At 46.9% G+C, this 23440-nt stretch overlaps 1 protein-coding gene across 1 annotated transcript in view; it reads left to right on the forward strand.

Annotated features, from left to right (window-relative positions):
• Positions 1-23440, forward strand: part of FLOT1 (flotillin 1) — a 232098-nt gene that overhangs the window by 100022 nt on the left and 108636 nt on the right. The window contains exons 4-8 of the mRNA XM_086920821.1: positions 504-594; positions 1558-1701; positions 4322-4441; positions 7941-8036; positions 21260-21412. Coding sequence (XP_086776947.1) covers positions 504-594; positions 1558-1701; positions 4322-4441; positions 7941-8036; positions 21260-21412 — 604 coding nt within the window. The remainder of the gene's footprint in view (positions 1-503; positions 595-1557; positions 1702-4321; positions 4442-7940; positions 8037-21259; positions 21413-23440) is intronic.

A 23440-nucleotide genomic window follows, 5' to 3' on the forward strand; every position in this document is an offset into this window, starting at 1 on the left:
TTACAGTCACACTGCCGTCTGATTACAGTCACACAGCCGTCTGATTACAGTCACACTGCGTCTGATTAGTCACACAGCCGTCTGATTACAGTCACACAGCCGTCTGATTACAGTCACACAGCTGTCTGATTACAGTCACACTGCCGTCTGATTACAGTCACACAGCCGTCTGATTACAGTCACACTGCCGTCTGATTACAGTCACACAGCTGTCTGATTACAGTCACACAGCCGTCTGATTACAGTCACACAGCCGTCTGATTACAGTCACACCGCTGTCTGATTACAGTCACGCTGCTGTCTGATTACATTCACACTGCTGTCTGATTACAGTCACGCTGCCATCTGCGTAGAAGGCAGTGTGTTCTAAACAGACTGACCCAGCAGGCACACAGGGCAGGCCCTGCCCCTCACTTAGTGCTTAGATACAGTTCCGGCCAGTGGTATGACGCATTGTGCCCTGAGCCTCATTTTAACCATGCCTTTTCTGTGTCCCCTTCCAGGATCTCCCTCAACACCCTGACCCTGAACGTCAAGAGCGAGAAGGTGTACACGCGGCACGGGGTCCCCATCTCCGTCACTGGCATAGCCCAGGTAAGGCGCTCGTTGATCAGGTGCAAGTGTTCGGGTGAACCGGGGCTACATGGGGCACAGAGCGAGCAGAGACGCATTGGTTCAGGCTTTGATGCTCGCAGCTAGGATATCTGTCTCTCATGTAATAAAGATCTAACTAGCCCAGACAGCAGAGCTATCTCTCATGTTATGAGATCTTACAAGACCAGACAGCAGAGCTATCTCTCATGTTATGAGATCTTACAAGCCCAGACAGCAGAGCTATCTCTCATGTTATGAGATCTTACAAGCCCAGACAGCAGAGCTATCTCTCATGTTATGAGATCTTACAAGCCCAGACAGCAGAGCGAGCTCTCATGTTATGAGATCTTACAAGCCCAGACAGCAGAGCGAGCTCTCATGTTATGAGATCTTACAAGCCCAGACAGCAGAGCGAGCTCTCATGTTATGAGATCTTTCAAGCCCAGACAGCCCAGCTCTCTGTTATGTTATGAAGATCTTACAACCCAGATAGCAGAGCTAACTCTCATGTTATGAAGATCTTACAGGCCAAGACAGCAGAGCTATAAGATGGCAAAACATATAAATAAAAGAGGAGTCTTGGCTAATGACTTATTCCTCAAGTTATACAGAGCCCAAAGGATAAAGCATCCAAGATTGACCTCAGAATAACAAAGTCTTTCCTGTTCAGGTAAAAGGTATCCCAGATCACCTACACTTAGATTTCAGATCTCACAGGCTCTTTCAGATCACACAGATATTATGCAGACACCACAAGCGTGCCTCCCGGCTACGCAGACCTTAGGACTCGAACAGCTGAACTATCCATAAGTGTTTTCAGATTTTAGAAGCTCGGACAGCAGAGCTACCGCTCAGATTTTAAACATTCAAGCTTCTGGTCTTTGCTTCACATCTAACTTCTCATTACCTTCTCTCCTCCCCCCCCCCCCCCTTCTCACCCCTACGGCACCTTCTCCATCACAGGTAAAGATCCAAGGGCAGAATAAAGAGATGCTGGCGGCGGCCTGTCAGATGTTCCTGGGGAAGTCAGAGAACGAGGTAGCCCACATCTCGCTGGAGACGCTGGAGGGCCACCAAAGAGCCATCATGGCCCACATGACGGTCGAGGTAAGGCCTTCTGTGGCTGCTTGCGAGGCGTCCCACCCGCTCTGTCCGTCTCCTCCACCTGATCTGCTTCATGGTCCATAGCAGGCGCCGTGTGGTGGAACCACCTCTCTGGTGGTGGCCAACCATGCAGACATTCTGATCATGGAGTCTCTCCAAGGCTTGTGTGTTCCAGAGAGCCTAGAGGTGGCGCTGGAATCAGGCACAGCACGGTACATGTAGGTTTCTAGGCTGCTGGGTGGTGGTTTGATCATTTGAACATCCAGGTCTTGAGTTTTTTCCTGAATTGCTGGAGTGACGGTGCAGTCCTAATGTGCAGGGGGAGGCTGTCCCACGCCTTGGCTCCCAGATGCGAGAAGGAGCGTCCTCTGCTGTTGGTTCGGCGTATCGGTGGGTGTCTGCGAGGGAAAAGAAGAGGAACGAGGGTGTCTTGTCGGTTGGTGGAAGGTCAGACGTTTGTTGATGCATGCTGGTTCTTCGTTGTGCAGGGCTTTGTAACCCTGGGTCAGCATCTTGAAATGGCATCTCTTGTGAATCGGGAGCCAGTGTAGTTCCTTGAGATGGGGTGTGATGTTCTCCTTCTGGAAAGGTCAAGGATGAGTGTTGCCGCTGCGTTTAGTTTTGTCTGTAGCCTCTTTAGGAGGTGTGCAGTGATTCCTACAGAGTGTGTTCCCTAGTCCTGTCTGCTGGTGATGAGCGCCTGCATGACTGTCTTCCTGGTGTTCACTGGGAGCCACCTGAACATCTTGCGGGGCATCTGAAGGGTGTGTAAGCAGGAGGATGAGACTGCTCCTTCTTGTTTACTACCATGTAGGAGCTGGTGGCACCTGCTGACTGTCCAGGAGGAGTCTGGTTTCCAGCCCTACTTTCCTACCACCTCTTCCTGTCCTGTGGTGTAAGTTCACAGTAGGTTCCATGTGGGGCGAGAGCTCTGTGGTCACACTGCAACAACAGAGTCTTGAAGAACACTCTGGTGACCGCTTATTTCAGTGTCTGGCAAGTTTAGTGAGAATGAGGGTTAACATACACTACCTAGTAGTGCGAGTCATTTTGAGCAGCGCAGATAAGGAACAAGATGCTAGCACTGTGGTTAACACATCGGTAAGAGCAAGGAAGCTAAGACCAGATGCTAGAGAGCTGTGGCAATCTGAGGGCTCGAGACTCGCGGCTGTTATGAGAGCGCTGTCTCTGTAGCGGTCAGTGGGTGAGAGGAAGCACACAGCTTGTTGCATCATCCCTAGAAGGCTTGGATTTCAGTGCAATGAGAGCCGTAAGCACAACTGTAAAAGTAAACAAGGGTCCTGAAAGCCTTCATGTGTGTCATATCATAGCAGGTTACATACAAAAGCTTTAAAAGGGGACCGCTGGCGTTTACCATTTCACCTCCTTACCCATGACTCAACCTCATTGGTGGATTTGGATTTAGGATGCTGACCAAACCCACAGATGCTAAGACATCTTGGCGGTAGAGCACGAGTCCCTCCGAGTCAATGAGCCTGCCCATTGGTACCAGCTGACTTGGGGCAAGGAAGTTTTTACTGATACCATCCAAAAAATGCAGTCCTACAGTAGATTGAAGTAAGGTCTACTACAAAAAAGTACATCAGAGTTGGCCGCATTTGGACTGCACCGCTGAATGCACAAGACAGAGCCTAGAAGCTATACAGACTGATTATGTCTGGGTCAAAATGTAAAGGGCTGCAGCAGACTGTGCCATAGAAGATGCTAGACTGGTTATGCTTCATCTTAGATTCCTGATTTGTGTGCTCTGTTGCATTCATTTTGACTGAGGTCTTGCCGGTGTCTATGCAGAGTCTGGTCCCTACTGTTACTTTTGAAGCTTCTCTGGTACTAGATGCGGTTTCTCAAACCTTGATTCATCTGGCTTCAGGGGAAACAGTAATCCTGAGTCTGAAGAGGAGAAGTGCTCTTTTTCTAAACCACCAAAACTGCTTGGTATCCCAGGAAAGGAGAGTAGATCTTAATCCATTCTTTCTTGATGGTCACAGGACTTCCCTTGGACAATCTTTGCTTCTTCCACTGTGAGGAACAGTGGTGCAGTGATGGGATCATACGTGACAAGGTTCATTGTCACCGTGGGGCGTACCGTTTCCTTTAGGTTTAGACACTAGGGCACTGGTTACTCCCCATTGAAAAACCAAGGGATTTGGGGACCGCCCGTTTGGATCGCTTCTAGCAATGTTTCATCAAGCAATGACAAACCTTGTGTGATACTGAGCGTAGAAAGCTTACTGCAAGTGCGTATTTATAAGTGCATCAGGATTGGTAGAAGGAAATCTCAAACCCCTCATGCCACCATTTCCCAAAATGTTCTAACGGGCCTGGTTGGGGTAACTATGTGCATCTCCTTCCTTGTGGGAGCGTATGTTGGAAATGTAACCAGAATAACTCTGGGTCATAGATCAGTAGGTTCTTCGACCCTAGAAGCCGAGACTGTGTGGGTCACTTTCGGCTTCCAGGCCACTCATGTCTCCCCCGTGAGCACTGCCTGGTGTCTAACCTTAAAATCCTCTCTGTCCATTCCCTGTCTTCTGTAAAAGTGTCTTGTCCTTCTTCCCTGTTGGTTTTGTTTCCTCACCTTTTCTTGCTCCTCTCTCCCCAGGAGATCTACAAGGACCGGCAGAAGTTCTCGGAGCAGGTTTTCAAGGTGGCATCATCGGACCTGGTGAACATGGGCATCAGCGTGGTCAGCTACACTCTGAAGGACATTCACGATGACCAGGTAGGGGATTGGCATCTTTGCCTACAATGGGAAGAGGGTGTCTAGAGGTGGACACTGCCCTACCACCAGTGTTGATCATGCTGGCGGCACCTGATAGGTTCTTGCGAGGTAGAGGACGAGTGTTCTTCAAAGCCATATTACCTGCACTCACTCAGGGACATATACATATTACCTTGCCCCACCTGTCTTGTGATTATCTGTGTTATATTTTGGTTATATGTCTATCTCTCTTCATACCCATGCCAAGGCACTCAAGTGATTTGTGGGCAGGAAGTACTCCGCACTGTAGTTTGTGCTTGGTTGGAAGTGTGTAGGCTGGAAGTGTGGGTTCTGAGGGAAACTTTTTATGTTGTGTGTGATGGCCGGAGTGGTGCTCTTACCTTGCCATTTGTTGCTGCGTTGACCGTGTACTGCATCAAAGAGGAGGATGGAGGGTTTAAGTTTTCTATCAATGCTGTGTTTGGCTGGAAGGATGCAGTTTGCTGGTCTGGCCTGTGTGAGACATGTTTCAATGCCATGTGTACCAAGCAATGGGTTGTTTTCCTAGTGTCTGTGCTGTCATTCCACTGCATGTATGCTTGGAGAGGATCAATAGTTAGTGAGAGTGAAGCCTTGCCATACTCTCCTTTTGGGAAGGTTTGGTTCCTGATCTTGGAGCACAGCATGCAGTGCCCTGTTCCAGTCACATCCTTCTTGTGATGCTGAATTGATGTTTTTGTTGGGTTGGTAAAGAAAGTTCTCCGACCAGATCCCCACCCGCCCAATATCTGTTTCCTCCCATCAACTGTGGGGTAGACAGACTAATATTACGGCGTAAAAAATCCCTGCCCAGTGGTATGAGAAGCTTGTCTTCTGATCTGGTTTCATCTTTGGATCCTGCCCAGCAGACAGCGGGGACCGTACTTTAGGTCTGCCCTACTAGAGAAAACGGGGAGTGAAGGAAAGAGCTGGGCCACTTGCATGCACCCTACATCTGTGTGGATTACCTGCCCCAGCCCCTCTCACACTTAAAATGTTTGTATCACGCTGGTAAACTGCCAGTGCGATCCTCTCCTCCTTCCAGGAGGTGCACGTCAGCGCCCCGGTGTGACCAAGTGAAAGAACCATCATTGTGATCTTCTCCAATGCCTTCTTTCTAACAAGATGAAAGCACCAGGGATGGAACTCCAGCTTTGGTGCAGCTGGGACCCCCTGTGTGTTGCCTGGGTGCCAGTAGGTGTTATTAGACGGAGGTGTGCTTTGACGAAGGTATGACTACAACCCCCTCTACCCCGGCAGATCATGACGCATAATTTGCCAAAGCATAAATACTAAGAGTCAAATACTAAACCGTATGTATTTTGAATCGGGTGCTCGCACATTAGGTGTGTATCCTCACTTTATAATAGGTTTTCACAAGGAGTGGCACGCATGAGGCTGGTTCCCCTGTGGTCCTGAAGAAGAGGTTTAGGGGATACCGCGAAACATGCTGACCGAATATTAGGGACTGTATACACATAATAGTTATATCTTTTCCCTACACTTTAACCCCCTTTTTTAGGTTTCGCCTAGCGACGCAGCGCATGCGCTGCTCGCTTTGGCGAGATCTATTGTTGTCAATTTAGCGGCCGAAGGGGGACAGGAGATGTGCACGCCCCCGGACTGACAAAGTGCACGTGTACGTGTCGTTTAAGCACAATGCGCGCATGGCGCGCTTTCGCTTTAACTCCTTTTTCCCGTCTGCTCCAGATCATCTCGGACAGGAGATTTGCATTTGCCTGGACAAGACCAGATCCCAGGAAGGCAAGGTCAGGGGTTGTGCATTGAGGTTGTGTGGGCTACATGGATTCCTCACCTTCTATATTTTGCAACCAGTGCAAGGGAATGTCTCCTGGTGCAACTGCTTTAGTGTCCTATACAGAACGTGGCCGTTATGGAGGAAAGACTTGCAAGCGGTGCCTAAACATGCACTCTGTACTCATAGCTGTTGCTCTTGAAAAGCAAGGCTGGCAATATCTGCGTCTCTTTTACTGCCAGCCTTGCTTCTCGTAAGCAAGGACTATCTGTGCAAAGTGCATGTTTTCTCAAAACTTGCAGGTTTTCAAAACACATAAATAAAAGGCATAGTCATTTACAAGGCCAATAGCTCAAACTCTTGCAAATGCGAGACCTATTGCATTGCAAATGCTTGTTTATCCATACCAACTAGGAGCGTGAATAAAACATTAGCTCACTAGCTAGGTATTTTTAACATCAATTTCACCACTCCACAAACACTGCACTACACATTTCTTCACAAAAAAGTGCTCATACGCAGCAGCAGTTTAAGATGGCCCCAATGATGAAGCATGTCAGCTAGATGCAACCCTGGGTGAGTGAGGGGACTAAAGAAAAGAATTTTCTTTTCCTTGGACAGGGGTCTTTTTTCACACATTCAGCAGAATCCCCATTCCTTAGGTTAGGTATTTTGGATCTGACATTTACAGATTTTTTGTGAACTACATGTACATTGGAGGGTGAATCTAACCAGTACCTCCATCTCCCCCCTTTTTTTTTGTATTACTACACAGACCACCAGTTACTTCAGGCGTATAATTCTCCATAATCCACCCGGTGATGGATGCCATGTTTGTAAACTTGGTGCCAGGAATGTGTCTCTCACACAAGACAGTTTTTTACTTTTGCCTGTTTTTATCACCTTCATGTGTTCCAGGTGGTTTTGGGGGACTCTCAGCTTTGGTGGGAGAGGTTGATCATTTTGCTGCCCGTGTGAAGAAGGAGGTTCCACTGAAGCATAACTTTTTCTAGTGTTGGATCATAACATAACATGTGTAACATGCGTAAAGCGCATGTTCACCTGGAGGTATCTTGGTGCTAAATAACAGATGTTTATTGTTACCTAACTCAGTGGTACTCATTTTATCGACCTCAGATGGATGAAAGGCTGAGTGGACTTGCAGGGATTTGAACCTGTGACCATGAGGTCTTATGCAGGCCCCTGCAGTGGACGCATTAGTCCACTGAGCCACCAGACCTAGCATCATCAGTAGGGTGTTTTGGGTCTAGAATGAATAGTTCAATTGTGGGAGTATTTTGCGAGTTTTACTGGGTTGAAGTTTGAAGCGCAGCTGTAGGTGATGCATAGTACCTTGAAGAGTTGTATCTGGGAACGAGTAGCCAGTGAAGATCTACTGTATTATGATCGCAGAGGTGTAGTAGTAGATATGGCTAATGCATTTTGGATTCTTTGCTGTAGGATGAGTGGGACACCTAGTTGGAGTCTGGGTGTGACAGGAATAGGAATGGAGCTTCTATGGAACCTCTAGGTGTACGAAGATGTGTTGAAGAGTTTGTACGGTGTAGAAGGCACTTCTTATGACTTGGTTCCATTCAGAGACTGCTTCTCACCTGCTAATCATATATTTGCTTATTCCTTGCCCCACCACCCTTTTCTCTCTTAGGATTGCTTTAACTCTCTCAGCTGATGTTTACGTATTCCTTCTTTTCGCCATACTCTTAGGATTACCTGCACTCGCTGGGAAAAGCCAGGACGGCACAAGTTCAGAAAGATGCCAGAATGGGAGAAGCAGAAGCGAAACGTGATGCAGGCATTAAGGTGAGACCATCTGGGTGCCGTGGAAACCGAGCATGCACAATCCTGTGTCTAGGTATCCTGAGCTTTGAAACTAGCAGGACACATCTCCCTCAGACCTTCTTACCTACCTCCCACAGCGCCATCACCACATCCTTTTTATCTAATTTTGTAATATCGTCTGATATCTGCGATCTGTAAACTAAGCCTTATTTTTAATCCTGGCTCGCTTACTTTCTGCATTCCATGGTGACTTTACGGAATTCTAAATGATGTTCTGAATTGTGACTACCCTACAATGATTCTTCTTAGAAATTTAAAGGAGAGATTAAGTCAACTTTATCAATGGAAAGACAGACATGGGGCAATTCATCTATTATGGGGAGGGGACTTCAACCTTCATCCATGCCCACTGGTGAACTTACACTGTTGTGGGATTGTGGATGAACATGAGGTGCCATTAGTGCATTTTACGCATAGCAAAGCGGGGAATGCCTTAAACAATGTGCTCTCCGACCTGGATCTGCAAATCGCTAATCGACCAAGTGCGGATCTAAATTCCCTTAACCCGACCTATGTGGGCAGAGGTCACCAAACGACAGTTGATTTCATCTTCCTGTCTCCTGGTTTATTAGATATAGCCAAAGATTTCCAGGTCATTGACAACTCATTGAGTGACCACTCTGCATTGAGGATGCACCTTTACTTACCTGAGTATAAGCCCCAAAATACAGTTATAGCAAACACTCACCCATTATTACAAGAGTATGTACAGCCGCCGCAAATGAGGGAGTTCTGAATTCTTGGACCAAGTCTATAATGGTCCCCATCTTTAAAAAAGGGGACCGCCAAGATGTGAAATGCTATCGCCCCATCTCATTGCTGGACTCGCTCTGTAAAGTTGTGGGGAGAGTAATCCTAGAGCGTCTCCAGCAGTGGGGTGAGGAGCGAGGCATTATTTCCGACCTTCAATTCGGTTTCCGAGAGGGGTTCGGAACGGTAGAACAGGCCCTCAATCTCAGTTTGATAGTGGGTAAATACACGCAGGCTGAGGAGAACATGATATATATGGTCTACGTAGACCTGTCCGCAGCTTTTGACTGCGTTTCGCACGCAAAACTGTGAACGGTTCTATGCCACATGGGAGTGGAACCCCCCCTCCTAGATTTCTTGAGGGAGCTCTATTCAGGAGCCTCGGCCAGAGTACGCTTTGGCCTGAATGGCGAGTTGACAGCACCGTTTGGAGTAGAGCGTGGAGTCAGGCAAGGATGTGTCCTGGCCCCCTTCCTTTTCTCACTTTACACCAACGGTTTGGAGAAAGGGATGTTGAGGGGGGCCCAGGACCTCCCACGTATAAAACAGCGCCTAATTCCCGCTCTGCTTTACGCGGATGATGCGGTCATCCTCGCGCGTACCCCGCGAGAGCTTCAGAACTCCCTGAATAGATACACAACTTTTATGGGTGGTCTGGACTACAGGTAAATGTCAAGAAAACGTTTGTCATGATATCAGGCAATAGGAAAAAAGGAGTAAAAGAAATCTACCTCGATAATCAAAAACTCGAGGTTACCGCCCAGTATCCGTACCTTGGTATCATGATAGACGATCGATTGACATGGAAACCAGCAGAGACAAGATGCCTTCTATTTAAAAGATCAATAGCGGCCTTAATGAGTTACTCTCAGAGACTGGGGAGAAGGGCCCCAGTGGAGTTATTAAAAATCTATAGTGACAAATGTAAGGCCATCGCGTTGTATGGAGCTGGAGTCTAGGGAAACACACATACCAGCTCCATTCAGGTAGCAGAAAACGCCTTCCTAAGATTTCTTTTAGCCACCCCAAAAGGCACTTCTACCTATGCCTCTCACTTGGAACTAGGAATCCCTTACCTGGAGGACTTGCTCAAGATTCAACCATTGATGCTGTGGCGGCGCATTTGGACATCTGTCAAAAATGCGCTGACCCAGTCCATTGTACTGGATACAATGGCTCTTGACAAGTCTTCTAAAGTAAGATGGCTCTCCTATATTAGAAATTTTTTCAAAGACCTTGGGCTTGAGAAATACTGCCTTCAACCAGAGTCCATAATTGACCTCCCGAAGAGAGCATTAAAACAAGCCCTCCGCCATCTAGAGACTCTGAGATTGGCATCCGAATCCTCAAAAACCTCGGTCATTCATGCAAACATGGTCCAAACAACGTATGGCATTCACCCCTATTTAACTCTGCAGATAACAACTTATGAGAGAATGCTGATGACAAGATTTAGGCTGGACATATTTTTTAGATTGGTCGCGTTCCCTCTGAAAAATGTATGGGATTCAAGCTTCCCCCATGCCCCTGCGACGGAAAATCAAACCAGTCTAATTTACATGTGATCATGTTTTGCAAATTCCATCACTCACATAGAAAAATCTGGCTACTTCCAACATTGAGGAGCTGGGGTTTTAGACAATGTAGGCCGGCATTTCTTAGACTTCAAATGCTTGAATCCGAAACTGTTTGCTACATTGTTCTCAACTTCCTAAAATGTACTATGAAGCATAGGCAAAATCTATAACAAGTATTTCGTAACCTTATTTCTGATGAAATGAAATGGTCATAAAAAAAAACTCCCCTCTTTTAATATTGCTTCTGTATGAAATCTCAGAACTTATCTTTTAAATTTGTATACTTGTGTAAAAATGTATTTTGTACTTTTTAATGTTTCTTTTATGGTTTTTCTTTGTGAAAAAGCTGAATAAAGAAGTTTATATAATATATACCCTACAATGACCCCGGAGAGAAAGAGCACACATCGTTCGCACAGACATGATCGCAGTCAAAAAGAAAGCACAGGAGCATAATACTTGTCAGTCTAACCTGATGACATACCCTGTTTTGAGTAAAATTAGGACACAATCCAGATGTATCCCTTTTTGAACTACTGCCAAGCAATTCTGATATACAGATCATTTGAATGTGTGCCTCCTAGGAGTTGGACTAGGTGCTCTAGGAATTGTTTTAGGCGCTTTGAGCTACAGTGTCAAAGAGCTGGACCCAAGCCACTCGCTCTACCGCCTCCTCTTTGCTTCTTCCCACTGACAGTCCTATGTGTACACAGTTTCTAGTGTTGACCACTCTTGAGAGAACCCTTTTCTGCTCATGGTTGGGTTGGTCCCTCTTCTAATCGCTGCCCTCCTCCTTGCCTCTTCAGGAAGCAAGCCCCTCTTCTAATCTGTCCTCCTCCTGCCCTTTTCAGGAAGTCAATTCCCTCTTCTAATCTCTGCCCTACTTGCCTCTTCTGGAACAAAGTCCCTCTTCTAATCTTTGCCCTCAACCTTGCCTCTTCAGGTAGAAATTCCCTCTTCTAATCAATGCCCTCCTCCTTGCTTCTTCAGGAAGCAAGTCCCTCTTCTAATCTCTGTTGTCCTCCTTGCCTCTTCAGGAAGTCCCTCTTCTAATCTCTGCCCTCCTCCTTGCCTCTTCAGGAAGCAAGTCCCTCCTCTAATCTCTGCCCTCCTCCTTGCCTCTTCAGGAATTCAATTCCCTCTTCTAATCTCTGCCCTCCTCCTTACCTCTTCAGGAAGTCAATTCCCTCTTCTAATCTCTGCCCTCCTCCTGGCCTCTTCAGGAAGTCAATTCCCTCTTCTAATCTCTGCCCTACTTGCCTCTTCTGGAAGCAATTCCCTCTTCTACTCTCTGCCCTCAACCTTTCTTCTTCAGGTAGAAATTCCCTCTTCTAATCTCTGTCCTCCTCCTTGCCTCTTCAGGAAGTACCTCTTCTAATCTCTGCCCTCCTCCTTGCCTCTTCAGGAAGCAAGTCCCTCATCTAATCTCTGCCCTCCCCCTTGCCTCTTCAGGAATTCAATTCCCTCTTCTAATATCTGCCCTCCTCCTTACCTCTTCAGGAAGTCAATTCCCTCTTCTAATCTCTGCCCTCCTCCTGGCCTCTTCAGGAAGTCAATTCCCTCTTCTAATCTCTGCCCTACTTGCCTCTTCTGGAAGCAATTCCCTCCTCTAATCTCTGCCCTACTTGCCTCTTCTTGAAGCAATTCCCTCTTCTAATCTCCGCCGTCCTCCTTGCCTCTTCAGGAAGTCCCTCTTCTAATCTCTGCCATCCTCCGTGCCTCTTCAGGAAGCAAATCCCTCTTCTAATCCCTTTTTTAAATTTTTATTGAGAATTAATTGACACAGTGTGAAAGCATTGACTTCATTGTACAAAGAATAAATACCTTTCATCCCACAGTATACAAAAATAGAGAGAAGCATTAAAACCCAATTAAAATCCGATTAAAATTAAAATAGGACCTTAAAAACGGAGAGACCGTCCCATGTAGGTGACCATCACAATAGACCCAGAGATTTTGTATTTAAGGGATGAGTATAAAAAACCATTATATACATTATTATACAGTTTATACAGTTTAGCCCCAACATTGATTACTCCTAGATCCTAGTGGCCCTCCATGCAGCCACTGGCGCCCAAACCTTTAGGCCCATTTCTCGTGTTCTTTTGCCCTTAAGCTCATAAAGGGCAGCCTCTAGGTTGTGCATACCTAGGAGTCTAGTCAGCCACATCTGGAATGATGGTGCCCCGTATCTTTCCAGGCGGCTGAAATAAGAATCCGTAGCACTGCCACTGAAATAAATACCAGAGCCTCAGTCTCAGCACTAAGATCGAGCTTACTTTCGCATCCTAAAATCATCAGTGTTGGAGATAGATTTATCTTAGTATCTAGCAGCCCCTCCCAGAATGCCTCGATCTCTTTTTTGATCATTTTAAGTTTTTCACACTGATAAAACATGTGTATGAGATCGGCCGGACCCTCCAGACATCTAGGGCATCTATTATCCTCCCTTTTCCCCCAGTCAAATAGTTCAGAAGGTGTGTAATATAGATTAGAGTGTTTTGAAATGTTGTGCTTTCAGATTAGAGAACCGTAAGAATCTTTTATCCAACTGAAGTGCTTTATCCAGGTCAACATCCGAGGCGCATGCGGCCTCAGTTTTTTCCATATCATCCTGGATTTCCTCCATAAATGTTCTGTATATGCCTTTAATTCTACGACCTGCTCCCAACAAGTAGTCCAATATACAACACCTTTTTCCTAAAGTGATAAGGGGCCTCTTAGATTTAATTGTATAAACAACTTGAGCGTACTTAAAGTCCTGGTTGCCGAGCAGGGAATACCTCTGTTGAAGGTCTTCTAGGGGTCTAATCTCTTCCCTGGCCATAATATCCCCCAGTGTCAGAATACCCTGTTGCTCCCAGTGTTTCCACCTACCATCACTACGCAAGTTAGGAAATAACCCCGAGTTCCATAGGGGAGTGTGAGGATTAAATCTGGGAATTCCCAGGCATTTCTGCGCTGCCACCCAAACCCCCCATATACTTTCTATTGGCTTATATCTCTTTTTCTTGTAGTACCGTCTCTCTGTCCTTCTCAGTAATACCCCTATTGCCTCCCTACCTAGTATCAATTCATATATTGAAGGAAAGTTATCCTGCCCATAGGAAGTATTTGGTTCATTTACCGCCGGATCGAATAGAATTGCATATGCATTAATAACCAGGACCAGTGATAATACCCTAAATTGGGCATCCCTAGACCTCCTCTTTCCTGTAGCAATGACATAAATCTTAAGGATCTTCTAACCTATCCGTATTGCCACAGAAAGTTCATAAATATAGCTTCTATTGCTTCGATGACTTTATCCTCTATCAGAAAGGGGATAGCCCGAAATGTATTTAAAATCTTTGGGAACATAGTCCTTTTAAGAACTTTTGCGCGTCCTACTATTGAAAGATGTAATGTATCCATCCTTTTTAGATCTGCCTCCATCGATTTCATTAAAGGGGCAAAGTTATCTCTGATGATGTAGTCTGGCTGTGCATTAATTGTTACCCCTAAATCTACCACAGAGTCGACAAACCTCGGATCTGATTTTACTATATTCTTGGAGCAGAGCACGTGGGTCTTTTCCTCATTTAGACGATAACCTGAATGTCTACCAAATGACTTAGTGATGTTGACCAATGCCCGCAGAGCTACATCGGATTCTACAGAGATAACCGCCAAATCATCGGCATGTGCCAAGATTTTGGTTTCAAAGCCCTTTGTGACTACCGGTTTTATTGCAGGGTTGGCCATTATCTGCTGTATTAAGGGATCTATATAGAGCGCAAACAAAAAAGGGTGAGCAGGGGCATCCCTGCCGTGTCCCTTGTGTAATATAGATCTTGTCTGAGCTTTCACCCATCATTTAGATCTTGGCAATTGGACCTGAATACATCGCTTGGATAGCCATCCGTAATCTTGGTCAAAGCCCCTTTCCTCCAACACTCCCCACAAATAGTCCCACCTAACACGGTCGAAAGCTTTCTCCGCATCGAGGAGGATCATTGCCATCCCCTCCTCCCCAGCAGCCTGGATATCAAACAACGTGATTGCCCGTCTTATATGATCAGTGGTGCCACGTACCGGAATAAAACCATGCTGCCAGGGAGAAACCAGACTCCCAATGATCCTCCCCAACCGGATTGCCAGAATTTTTGCATACATTTTATTATCCGTGTTTATAAGGGATATATATGAGCCCGGATTTTCTTTAGGCTTACCCTTTTTATGAAACACCACTATATTGGTACTCCTCCATGATTTCGGTATTTTGCCAGTGTTTATAATCCCATTAAATAAATCGAGGAGCAATGGGGTAGTTTCCTCCGATACCTTTTTGTATACCTCCAAGGGTATGCCGTCGGGTCCCGCAGCCCTCCCTGCTGCTAAATCTTGTATTGCCCCCAATAGCTCATCCAGAGTGATATCCTGTTCCAGGATTTCTCTGTCTCCCTGAAACAATTTGATTCCTGACTCCCCCCGCTCTCCCCTTGGTATCTCTTCAGTTAGTTCCTCCTGATATAGTGATTGATAGTACCTTTTAAAAACATTCAAAATTTCCAACGGTTCATCATAGCCCCGGCCCTGCTCTACAATACGGGTTACCACATTTTTAGAGGCGACCTGTCTAATGCGGAGCGCAAGCGCTCTGCCCGCTTGTTCCCCTGTTTCATAGAGCCTATCTCTCTGCGCTTGGTATTCGGAGGCTGCTTTTTTTGCCATTTGATTGTGTATCGCTGCTTTGATAGAGCTTACTCTTTCTCTACTCTCTGTCTCCTCCCTACCTTGCGATATGTCTTTCCCATGCTGTTCCTCCACTTCCATCAGCTTATTTATTATTGCTCCCTCTTTTTACTGGTCTTTTTCCAGATTAGGGCAGTGTAGCTGATGGTTTCTCCCCTTAATGCAGCTTTATAGCTGTCCCAAACGGTATTCCGTGGTGCACTATATCTATTTGCGTCCAAGAACGCCTGTGACCAGATCTTGATGTGCTCCACATAGGCATTGTCTGTTAATAGTTTTGTATCGAAAGTCCAGGGCTTGTGCTTTTTAACCGGCCTATTGGAGTCCATAGTTAGGATCAGTGGATTGTGATCCGAAATTATAATTGGCAGTTTCCGAATTTCAACCCTGCTGAGCTCTGTAGTGGAGATCATAAAATAATCCAATTTGGAATACTTCTGGAATGGATGTGAGAAGTATGTAAACCCAGGGTTTCCCGCTTCGCTATTCCCCCATACATCACTTAATCCATGCGATTGCATCATTAAACAGTCGGCACGGTAGACCCTGGGTTTACGCCCAGCATATACAGTTCCCCCCACAAAATCTGCTGCGATATTCAAATCACCACAAACCACATTGGGGGCAGGCCAACCAGTCAACTCCTTTTCCATACAGTCAAAGACCTCAGGATCATCCTGATTTGATCCATATATCCCACAGATGGTGATGCCTATATTCAGCTCACATATTGCCCATCTACCCATGGTGTCTGCCCTAAACAGTTTTGCCCCTCCTAGACCCACCTTTCCTAAGATAGCCACACCCCTTATAGTTGAAGTCTGAGAGGAGCAAGCAAGGATCTCATGGACCCTTAAATTAAGCCAATGTTTTTTCCCCCAAGGCAAGTGAGTTTCTTGTAGACACAAAATGTCCATCTGTACAGATTTTACAAATTCCTCGAATCTTCCTCTTTTTTTTCAATCGTTAAGGCCCCCTATATTCAGAGAGCAAATCCTACGTTTGGACATACATCTGTCTACATTCTAACTCCCCTTCAACCCACATAGTTTGCATGCTGGGAACATATTTGATACATAGGTCGCGTTATTATTATTATTATTATTATTATGTTTCTTATATAGCGCCTGAATCGACCCCCGAAGGGGTATCTCCGCGCTTGCCTTGGGAACCCGTCCTGGCTTTTCCCTGTGAGATAGCCCCTACAGGGCATCCCCAAGGTGAAAGCCAGGCATCCCGCCGCGGGGGGCCGTTGTGGAGATTAAGCAAGCTTAATGCCCAGAGTTGCAGAGTGTGAACCCATGATTAGGTCAGGCACCGAAACGAGAATTATCGAGTCCATGGACATTTTGAGCTCAAGACCCTGCCGCGTCGGGAATTGAACCCTGGTCCTGGGTCTGACCTCTGCTTCAGGGTCTGCCTGCTCTAACCAGTGAGCCACACTTCTCCACTTTTCATCCGCGTTTCATCTGTCTGATTATATTTACATTTACATTTGTGTCATAAGTTCTCTTTTTTGCATTCCCCCCCACGACCAAAGCAACTGCCCTCCCCTACCCCTCCCTCCTTCTCCCATCCCACCTCCCCGCCTCTGCCCCCTGACCCCCCCTGAACCCTGCACCCTCCCTCGTGAAGCGCTCAGACTGAGTCTGTGCACGTGATGGTTTGCAGTAAAAGCAGCGAGGGCTACCTTAACGAGTACTTCAAAAAATCTTGTTACCCCTTATTGCATTGTATTTCCAGCAATCAGCCGTACTTTCAACACGCAGATCACACTATAAAGTACTAATAGGGCGAAAAAGAAGGAAGACAGAAAAACCTAATAAATTACCTGCCCAAAGAGTCCAAATATTCCTGCGCTTTAACTTCTGACGCGAAATAGTGTTTCCGCCCTTCATTGATTATTTTCAATTGCGCTGGATTTATCAGGTATGCCTGCATTTTTTTTTCCTGAAAAGGCTTGATCATTTGTCGCAGCCTCCAGCGCCTCTCAACCGCCGTGTGACAATAGTCCAGGCGGACAAAGAATGACACCCCTTCACTGGATCTCTTAGCGTCTGGTCTTGCTTTTTCGGCAATGGTCTGCCTCAGTACAAAGTTACCCAGGTAGATTAAGATCGCCCTGGGTTTGTCTCCTTCCTTCGCATTGCGGTGTCTCTTAAGGGGAGTGCGATGCGCCCTCTGGATTTCTCCTGACCAACTCCAACTGGATAGCTCGGGAAATGCCTGCTCAAAGAGCTTGATAACATAGGCCCTTACATCCGTCCCTTCTGACCCCTCGGTATACCCAGGATCCTGAGATTGTTCCTCCTGAGCCTATTCTCCATGTCCTCAAGCTTCCATCCTCAAGCTTCCATTGGATATCTGTAACTTGGGCGCAATGAGACTCAACCTTGCTGGTGGCCGCGGCGACCTCAGCTTCTGTTGAAACCACCCTTTCTTCGACACTCTGTCCCCAACATTAACACATGCTTTGGACAGTTTCCTAACCACGTCCTGCATCTTCCTCATTGCTGCTTCAGACTTACGGCTATCCGGCCGTGTTTCCTCCCTGTGTGCTATGATTTCTTGGTGGATTACCTCAAGCAGCGAGAGCTGAGTTGTTTCGAGACTAGGGCTGCCCTGTAATGGCATAGAGGATGAATGGTCCCAACTTAAACCCCTTTGAGATTGTTCCTGTGTTTTAAGTAGGATAATAGATTTCATTGCCGTCGCCGGGGGTTCTTGCTCCGGGTCGCTCTAAGATTCCACATTGCTATCGCTCATATAGGAGCTGCGTTCATCTTCCTCCTCCGACCATTCTGCCTCCTCCGACACTGAGTAGAAGCACTCACTGGGGACCTTCTCCTTGCCTGTCTCAGGGACCAAAGTGCTCTTGCTACTCTCTACATCCAGGGAGCCTGTATTTCCTATAGGAGCTTTTTTTTTTTTTTTTTTTTTATAGGAGTTTATAAAGCGCCTGGTGACGCCTCCCGGCGTGTCCCCGCGCTAGGAGAGAGTATTACTTGGGCGGAAAGAAGAGACAGGCAGCAACCAGTGAGATTAGCTGATGAAAAGATGTGTTTTTAGAAGTTTCCTAAAAGATGTTTCGCTTTTTTCCTGTCTAATATTCATGGGGAGGGTGTTCCACTCCTTGGCCGCAAGAGTGCGAAAGGACCTGCCTCCAAGTCTGGCTTTTTTTGGGCGTGTGGTTTTAAGCAAGCCTGTTCCCTTAGAATGTAGAGATCTGGAGGGTTCATAACGGGAAACTAGGTCGGACAAATAGGAGGGTGCTCTCTGATGAATGATCCTATGGCACCAGAGGAGTGCCTTGAAAATTAGCCTCTTTCTAATGGGCAGCCAATGCAGAGCATCCAAGGAAGGTTTAGATGGAGCTCTGCGCGGGAGTCTGAGCACAAGGCGTGCCGCTGAGTTTTGCAGGACCTGCAGCTTTCTAATGTTTTTTTCAGAAGTGCCCAACAAAAGCACATTCCCGTAATCAATGCGGGAAGTGATCAGAGCTTGTGTCATGGTGCGCCTGGAACTCAATGGGAGTAGGTCCATGGTGCGGCTGAGCGTCTTCATAACTCCAAAACATTTTCCAACTGTTTTTCTAACATGACTGTCATACGAGAGTTTGTTGTCAATCCAGACACCCAAATTCTTGGCCTCCTGACTGGGGGTAGGTATTGGTCCCAGACATGTAGGCCACCAGTCTTTGGTCCAATTGGTGTTGTTTCCCCCTATAATGAGCACCTCTGTTTTTGTTCCGTTTAATTTGAGACAGTGCTCATTCATCCATATGGCCAGCTTGCACATACAGGATTTGAAGTTATCGGCCTCCGAGGAGGGGGATTGGGACAGGGAGATCAGGAGTTGTGTATCGTCGGCGTAGGAGACAAGCTCCACGCCGAACGATTGGACCACCTCTGCCAAAGGTGTCATATACAAATTGAACAGGGTGGGGCTCAGGGCCGAGCCCTGAGGTACCCCCTGTTCTAAGGTTAGGCTGTCCGAGAGACAGGTCCCTCTTTGGACCTGAAAGCTTCTGTTGGTTAAAAAAGCTTTCAGCCATCCTAGAGCCTCTTTTGTGACTCCCGCTCTGTTTAGACACTGTAGCAGTATGGAGTGGGCTACAGTGTCAAACGCGGCACTGAGGTCTAGCATGATCAAGGCCATGGTTTTGCCTATGTCCGCTCCCTCCCGCAGAGTTTCAGTAGCTCTTAGGAGTGCTGTCTCTGTGGAGAAGCCTGATCTAAAGCTTCAGGAGCATGCGGAAGATGCAGGACTTTTTGATCCATTGTCAGTGTCATAACCGAGCCAATCTGCTCTTGAGTGGTGACTCCATCTCCATCTCCCTCCTTACTCCCGGTTTCCACTCTTACAATCAGTCCCCCACTGAGTGCGCTCCCCAAGGGGTTAACTGTCACTCCAGGGGCTATGCAGGCAACTTCAATTACCGGGGTAGTGGCTATGGTGCATTCGGTAACTTCGCACTGTGGGGGGGCTTGACTACCGACACCAGCGCCAGCTTTAGCCCTATTACCAGAAACCTCCACCTCCTGGATGTCCGCATCGTCTCCCATATTTGAAGCCTCAGTTGTTTTAGCCCCCTTCTCCTTACCGCTTCTGGTAAACATCTCCGCGATTGATGCCGTGGCCTGGCGTGTCCTGACTGACGTCTGTTTGCTTTTTTCCCCCGGCTCCAGTGTGGGCGTCTGCACTTTTCGCAGAATATCCCCCTCTGCTACCGCTGCCCCGTCATTCCCAAACAACAGTGATGGGTCTTGGCTCACACTCAGCAAGGCTGAGCCCTATAACAATTGAACAGAACAAATGCCAATGCTAAGACTGACTATGACCTTATTTCCTGATCACTTTCATGAAAACGAAACATGAAAATCCGCTTTAGAAATTGCACTTTCGTAATATATAGACTTTTAAATCTTCATTTATTTTTTCAGAGAACGAAATAATTTGTTGTGCATCACAATACAAAAGCTCCAAAACAACAAAAGTTCCCTTTTCATAAGTTTTTGAAGAGGAAATGCTCCCTCTGAGGGATTTTCTACCAACAGGTTAAGGATGGACCATATGTTGTATTCACGGTTGCATAGAGAATAACAAATTTACATAGGTAACATTATTTAACACAAAGTCTGTCTAAAGTTATTCAAATCCCAAACTTTAAGGACTCAGTACAAAATCACTGTACACTTGTGGCCTAAATAAGAATATGCACAATCACAGGAGAAATTTCATAAAAATGTCTTTATTTGGTGATTTAACCGACCAGTTGATTAAAAACAAAATCATTCACATTTATTTATCAAAAACATTAAAATCTTAAAACACTTTTTCAGCCCTATCTTGCTTCTCTATGCTCTCCCTCTTCTAATCCCTGCCTTCCTCCTTGCCTCTTCAGGGAGCAAGTCCCTCTTCTAATCACTGTCCTCCTCCTGGCCTCTTCAGGAAGTCAATTCCCTCTTCTAATCTCTGCCCTCCTCCTGGCTTTTTCAGGAAGCCAATTCAATTCCCTCTTCTAATCTCTGCCCTACTTGCCTCTTCTAGAAGCAAGTCCCTCTTCTAATCTCTGCCCTCAACCATGCCTCTTCAGGTAGAAATTCCCTCCTCAAATCTCTGCCTTGCTCCTTACCTCTTCAGGAAGTCAATTCCCTCTTCTAATCACTGCACTCCTCCTGGCCTTTTCAGGAAGTCAATTCCCTCCTCAAATCTCTGCCTTGCTCCTTACCTCTTCAGGAAGTCAATTCCCTCTTCTAATCACTGTCCTCCTCCTGGACTCTTCAGGAAGTCAATTCCCTCTTCTAATCACTGCCCTCCTCCTGACCTCTTCAAGAAGTCAATTCCCTCTTCTAATCACTGTCCTCCTCCTGGACTCTTCAGGAAGTCAATTCCCTCTTCTAATCACTGCCCTCCTCCTGACCTCTTCAGGAAGTCAATTCCCTCTTCTAATCACTGTCCTCCTCCTGGCCTCTTCAGGAAGTCAATTCTCTCTTCTAATCTCTGTCCTCCTCCTGGCCTCTTCAGGAAGTCAATTCCCTCCTCTAATCTCTGCCCTCCTCCTTGCCTCTTCAGGAAGTCAATTCTCTCTTCTAATCTCTGCCCTCCTCCTTGCCTCTTCAGGAAGCAAAGGCCATGCAGGAGAAGGTGTCGGCGCAGTACATCAGCGAGATTGAGATGGCGAAGGCCCAGCGGGACTTTGAGTTGAAGAAAGCAACCTATGACATCGAGGTGAACACGAGGAAGGCAGAGTCAGACCTGGCCTACCAGCTGCAGGTGAGGAACCTTTGCAGGAATGAAGGGTGAGGCTGAGAATCTGTGATTGAAGCCAAGGATGAAGCACCGTGGTGAGGGGAGAAGGCTGGAGTCCCCGGTGTGTTTTGTTTTGGGGCTCTAAGCCAAATTTGTTATCAATCCCTGTGTGAGAGAGCGTAGGTCCCAGTTTAACACCAGACTTGAAAGTATTTCTTAAAATGATTTAACATTAGTGTTCAAGGCTTGTGTGGCTGGTGATGCACATGCTCTGCAGTCTTCCGCCATCTAATGTTGGGTCCAGGTCTGTGCAAGGTGTTTTGCAGCATGAATCCTTTTCTGGATTCACATACTGTGCATTATTCCGCCATCAAGTGGTCGGGTCTGGAATACTCTTTGTTTTCTTTCTTTTTTTTTTTTTTGCTTGGGGGTGGCGTTGACCCCCCATTTGGTGCTAGGTCCATCGGTTGTGTGTCATCAGACTGCGCCCCAGAAGTTCCTGTGTGTGGCAGCCATCTTCAGATTCTTTTTTCCGTTCTTGGGTCTCAAAACAAAGGGAAACTCTCTGAAGTTTTGGATGAAATAAAACCAACGATCATCGACTGAGAAGACACTGGAGAGGGAGAAAGACCTCTGGACACCTTTTTGTCGGGAGACCCAGACGGAGCAACGACGCAGATGGATCAAAAGAGGGCAAGGTAGTGGGAATGGAAAAGGCCCCTTGTCAAATTCTCCCCAAAGTTCCACCACAAGTTGGCACAGTGCGATCCACACAACGTTTGTAACCTCTGCCTGCTGAGGGATTGCAAGGATAAAGGCCGCGAGGCCTACGCAGTGTTCATGTGAAAGACACTCAAGGTACTCCGAAAGCAGAGGAAGGACCATTATGCAGCCATGCTCCAAAGCCAGAAACAACCATTGCTGAGGGACTTGGACCTCTCCAGTGATGAGGATGATCAGGGAGTGCCCGCAGAATCGACACAAGGGGTGGGGGGTCAGGCATCGAGATACTCTAAGGGGACGCAGAGAAGAGGCGTACTGCGAAGAAGATGACAAAACACACAGAGAAGAAGACAGACAAGGTAAGCAAACCTTAACTGTTGGAAACCAAGGGCCACAAAAAGAATGCGCTAAAAGCAGCCCAGGCCTCAAAGCAAATGACGACAGAGGGTCCGCTGAGACCAAGAGAACCCCACGGATCACACACCAGGGATACTGACGAGGGAAGATCGTCGAAACCTACGGAAGCAAGCGCCGAACGAGAGGCCACGAAGGAAAAGCCTACACACGGAGCCAGAAACCACCACACCTAAGAAGAGGATCTCCCCAGCCTCAGACGCCAGAAGGGTCCTCAAGGTGGATTAAAAGAAGAGACGCCTTGAAGCGGAAATGGCGGCACTCTTCCAACGGAAGGAGTTCGACAAGGTACTGAAGGAATTTTGAATTCCTGCGAAACCCACCAGCGCCACCAAAAATGCTGCAGAAGAGAAAGATCTCCTCAAAGCTCTGGTAACCCCCCAAACCACACAAAGAAAATGTCGAAGAGGAGCCCGACACTCCAGAAGAGGTGGAAGACTCGGGGACTTTAGAGGAAGAATGGACCGACCTTGACGCAGAAAGCCCAGAAGAGGATGTCTGTAGCTATCCCTCGCAGGCTTTGCCACCTGACGACATCACCTTCTACAACAGCCTCATCAAGAGAGCAGCTGATACCTTCAGGGTCCCCTTAGTGAAGGAGAAAGGATACTCGTGCTTCCTCCTAGAGACATTGGTATCATTCACCAAGGGGACACAATTCCTTCCAATGCTACCAAGCATTCTGTACCAGGGCAAGGATGCTTTCAAGGAGCCTGCCTCAGCAAAGGGGGTAACCCAAAGGTTGAGAAAAAATGCAAACTCTCCACAAAGACCGATAAATACATTCAGGAGAACACAGTGGCAGACTCCATCGTTGTCACCACAGCCAGGGGAAGGAACATCCCTCCCTTCTCCACTGACCCACCTCCAGAGAGAGAAAGCAAAATAATGAACATGGTGGGGAGAAAGATGGCG

Source organism: Lissotriton vulgaris, chromosome 5 (genome assembly GCF_964263255.1).
Source record: "Lissotriton vulgaris chromosome 5, aLisVul1.2, whole genome shotgun sequence".
Lineage (NCBI taxonomy): Eukaryota > Metazoa > Chordata > Amphibia > Caudata > Salamandridae > Lissotriton > Lissotriton vulgaris.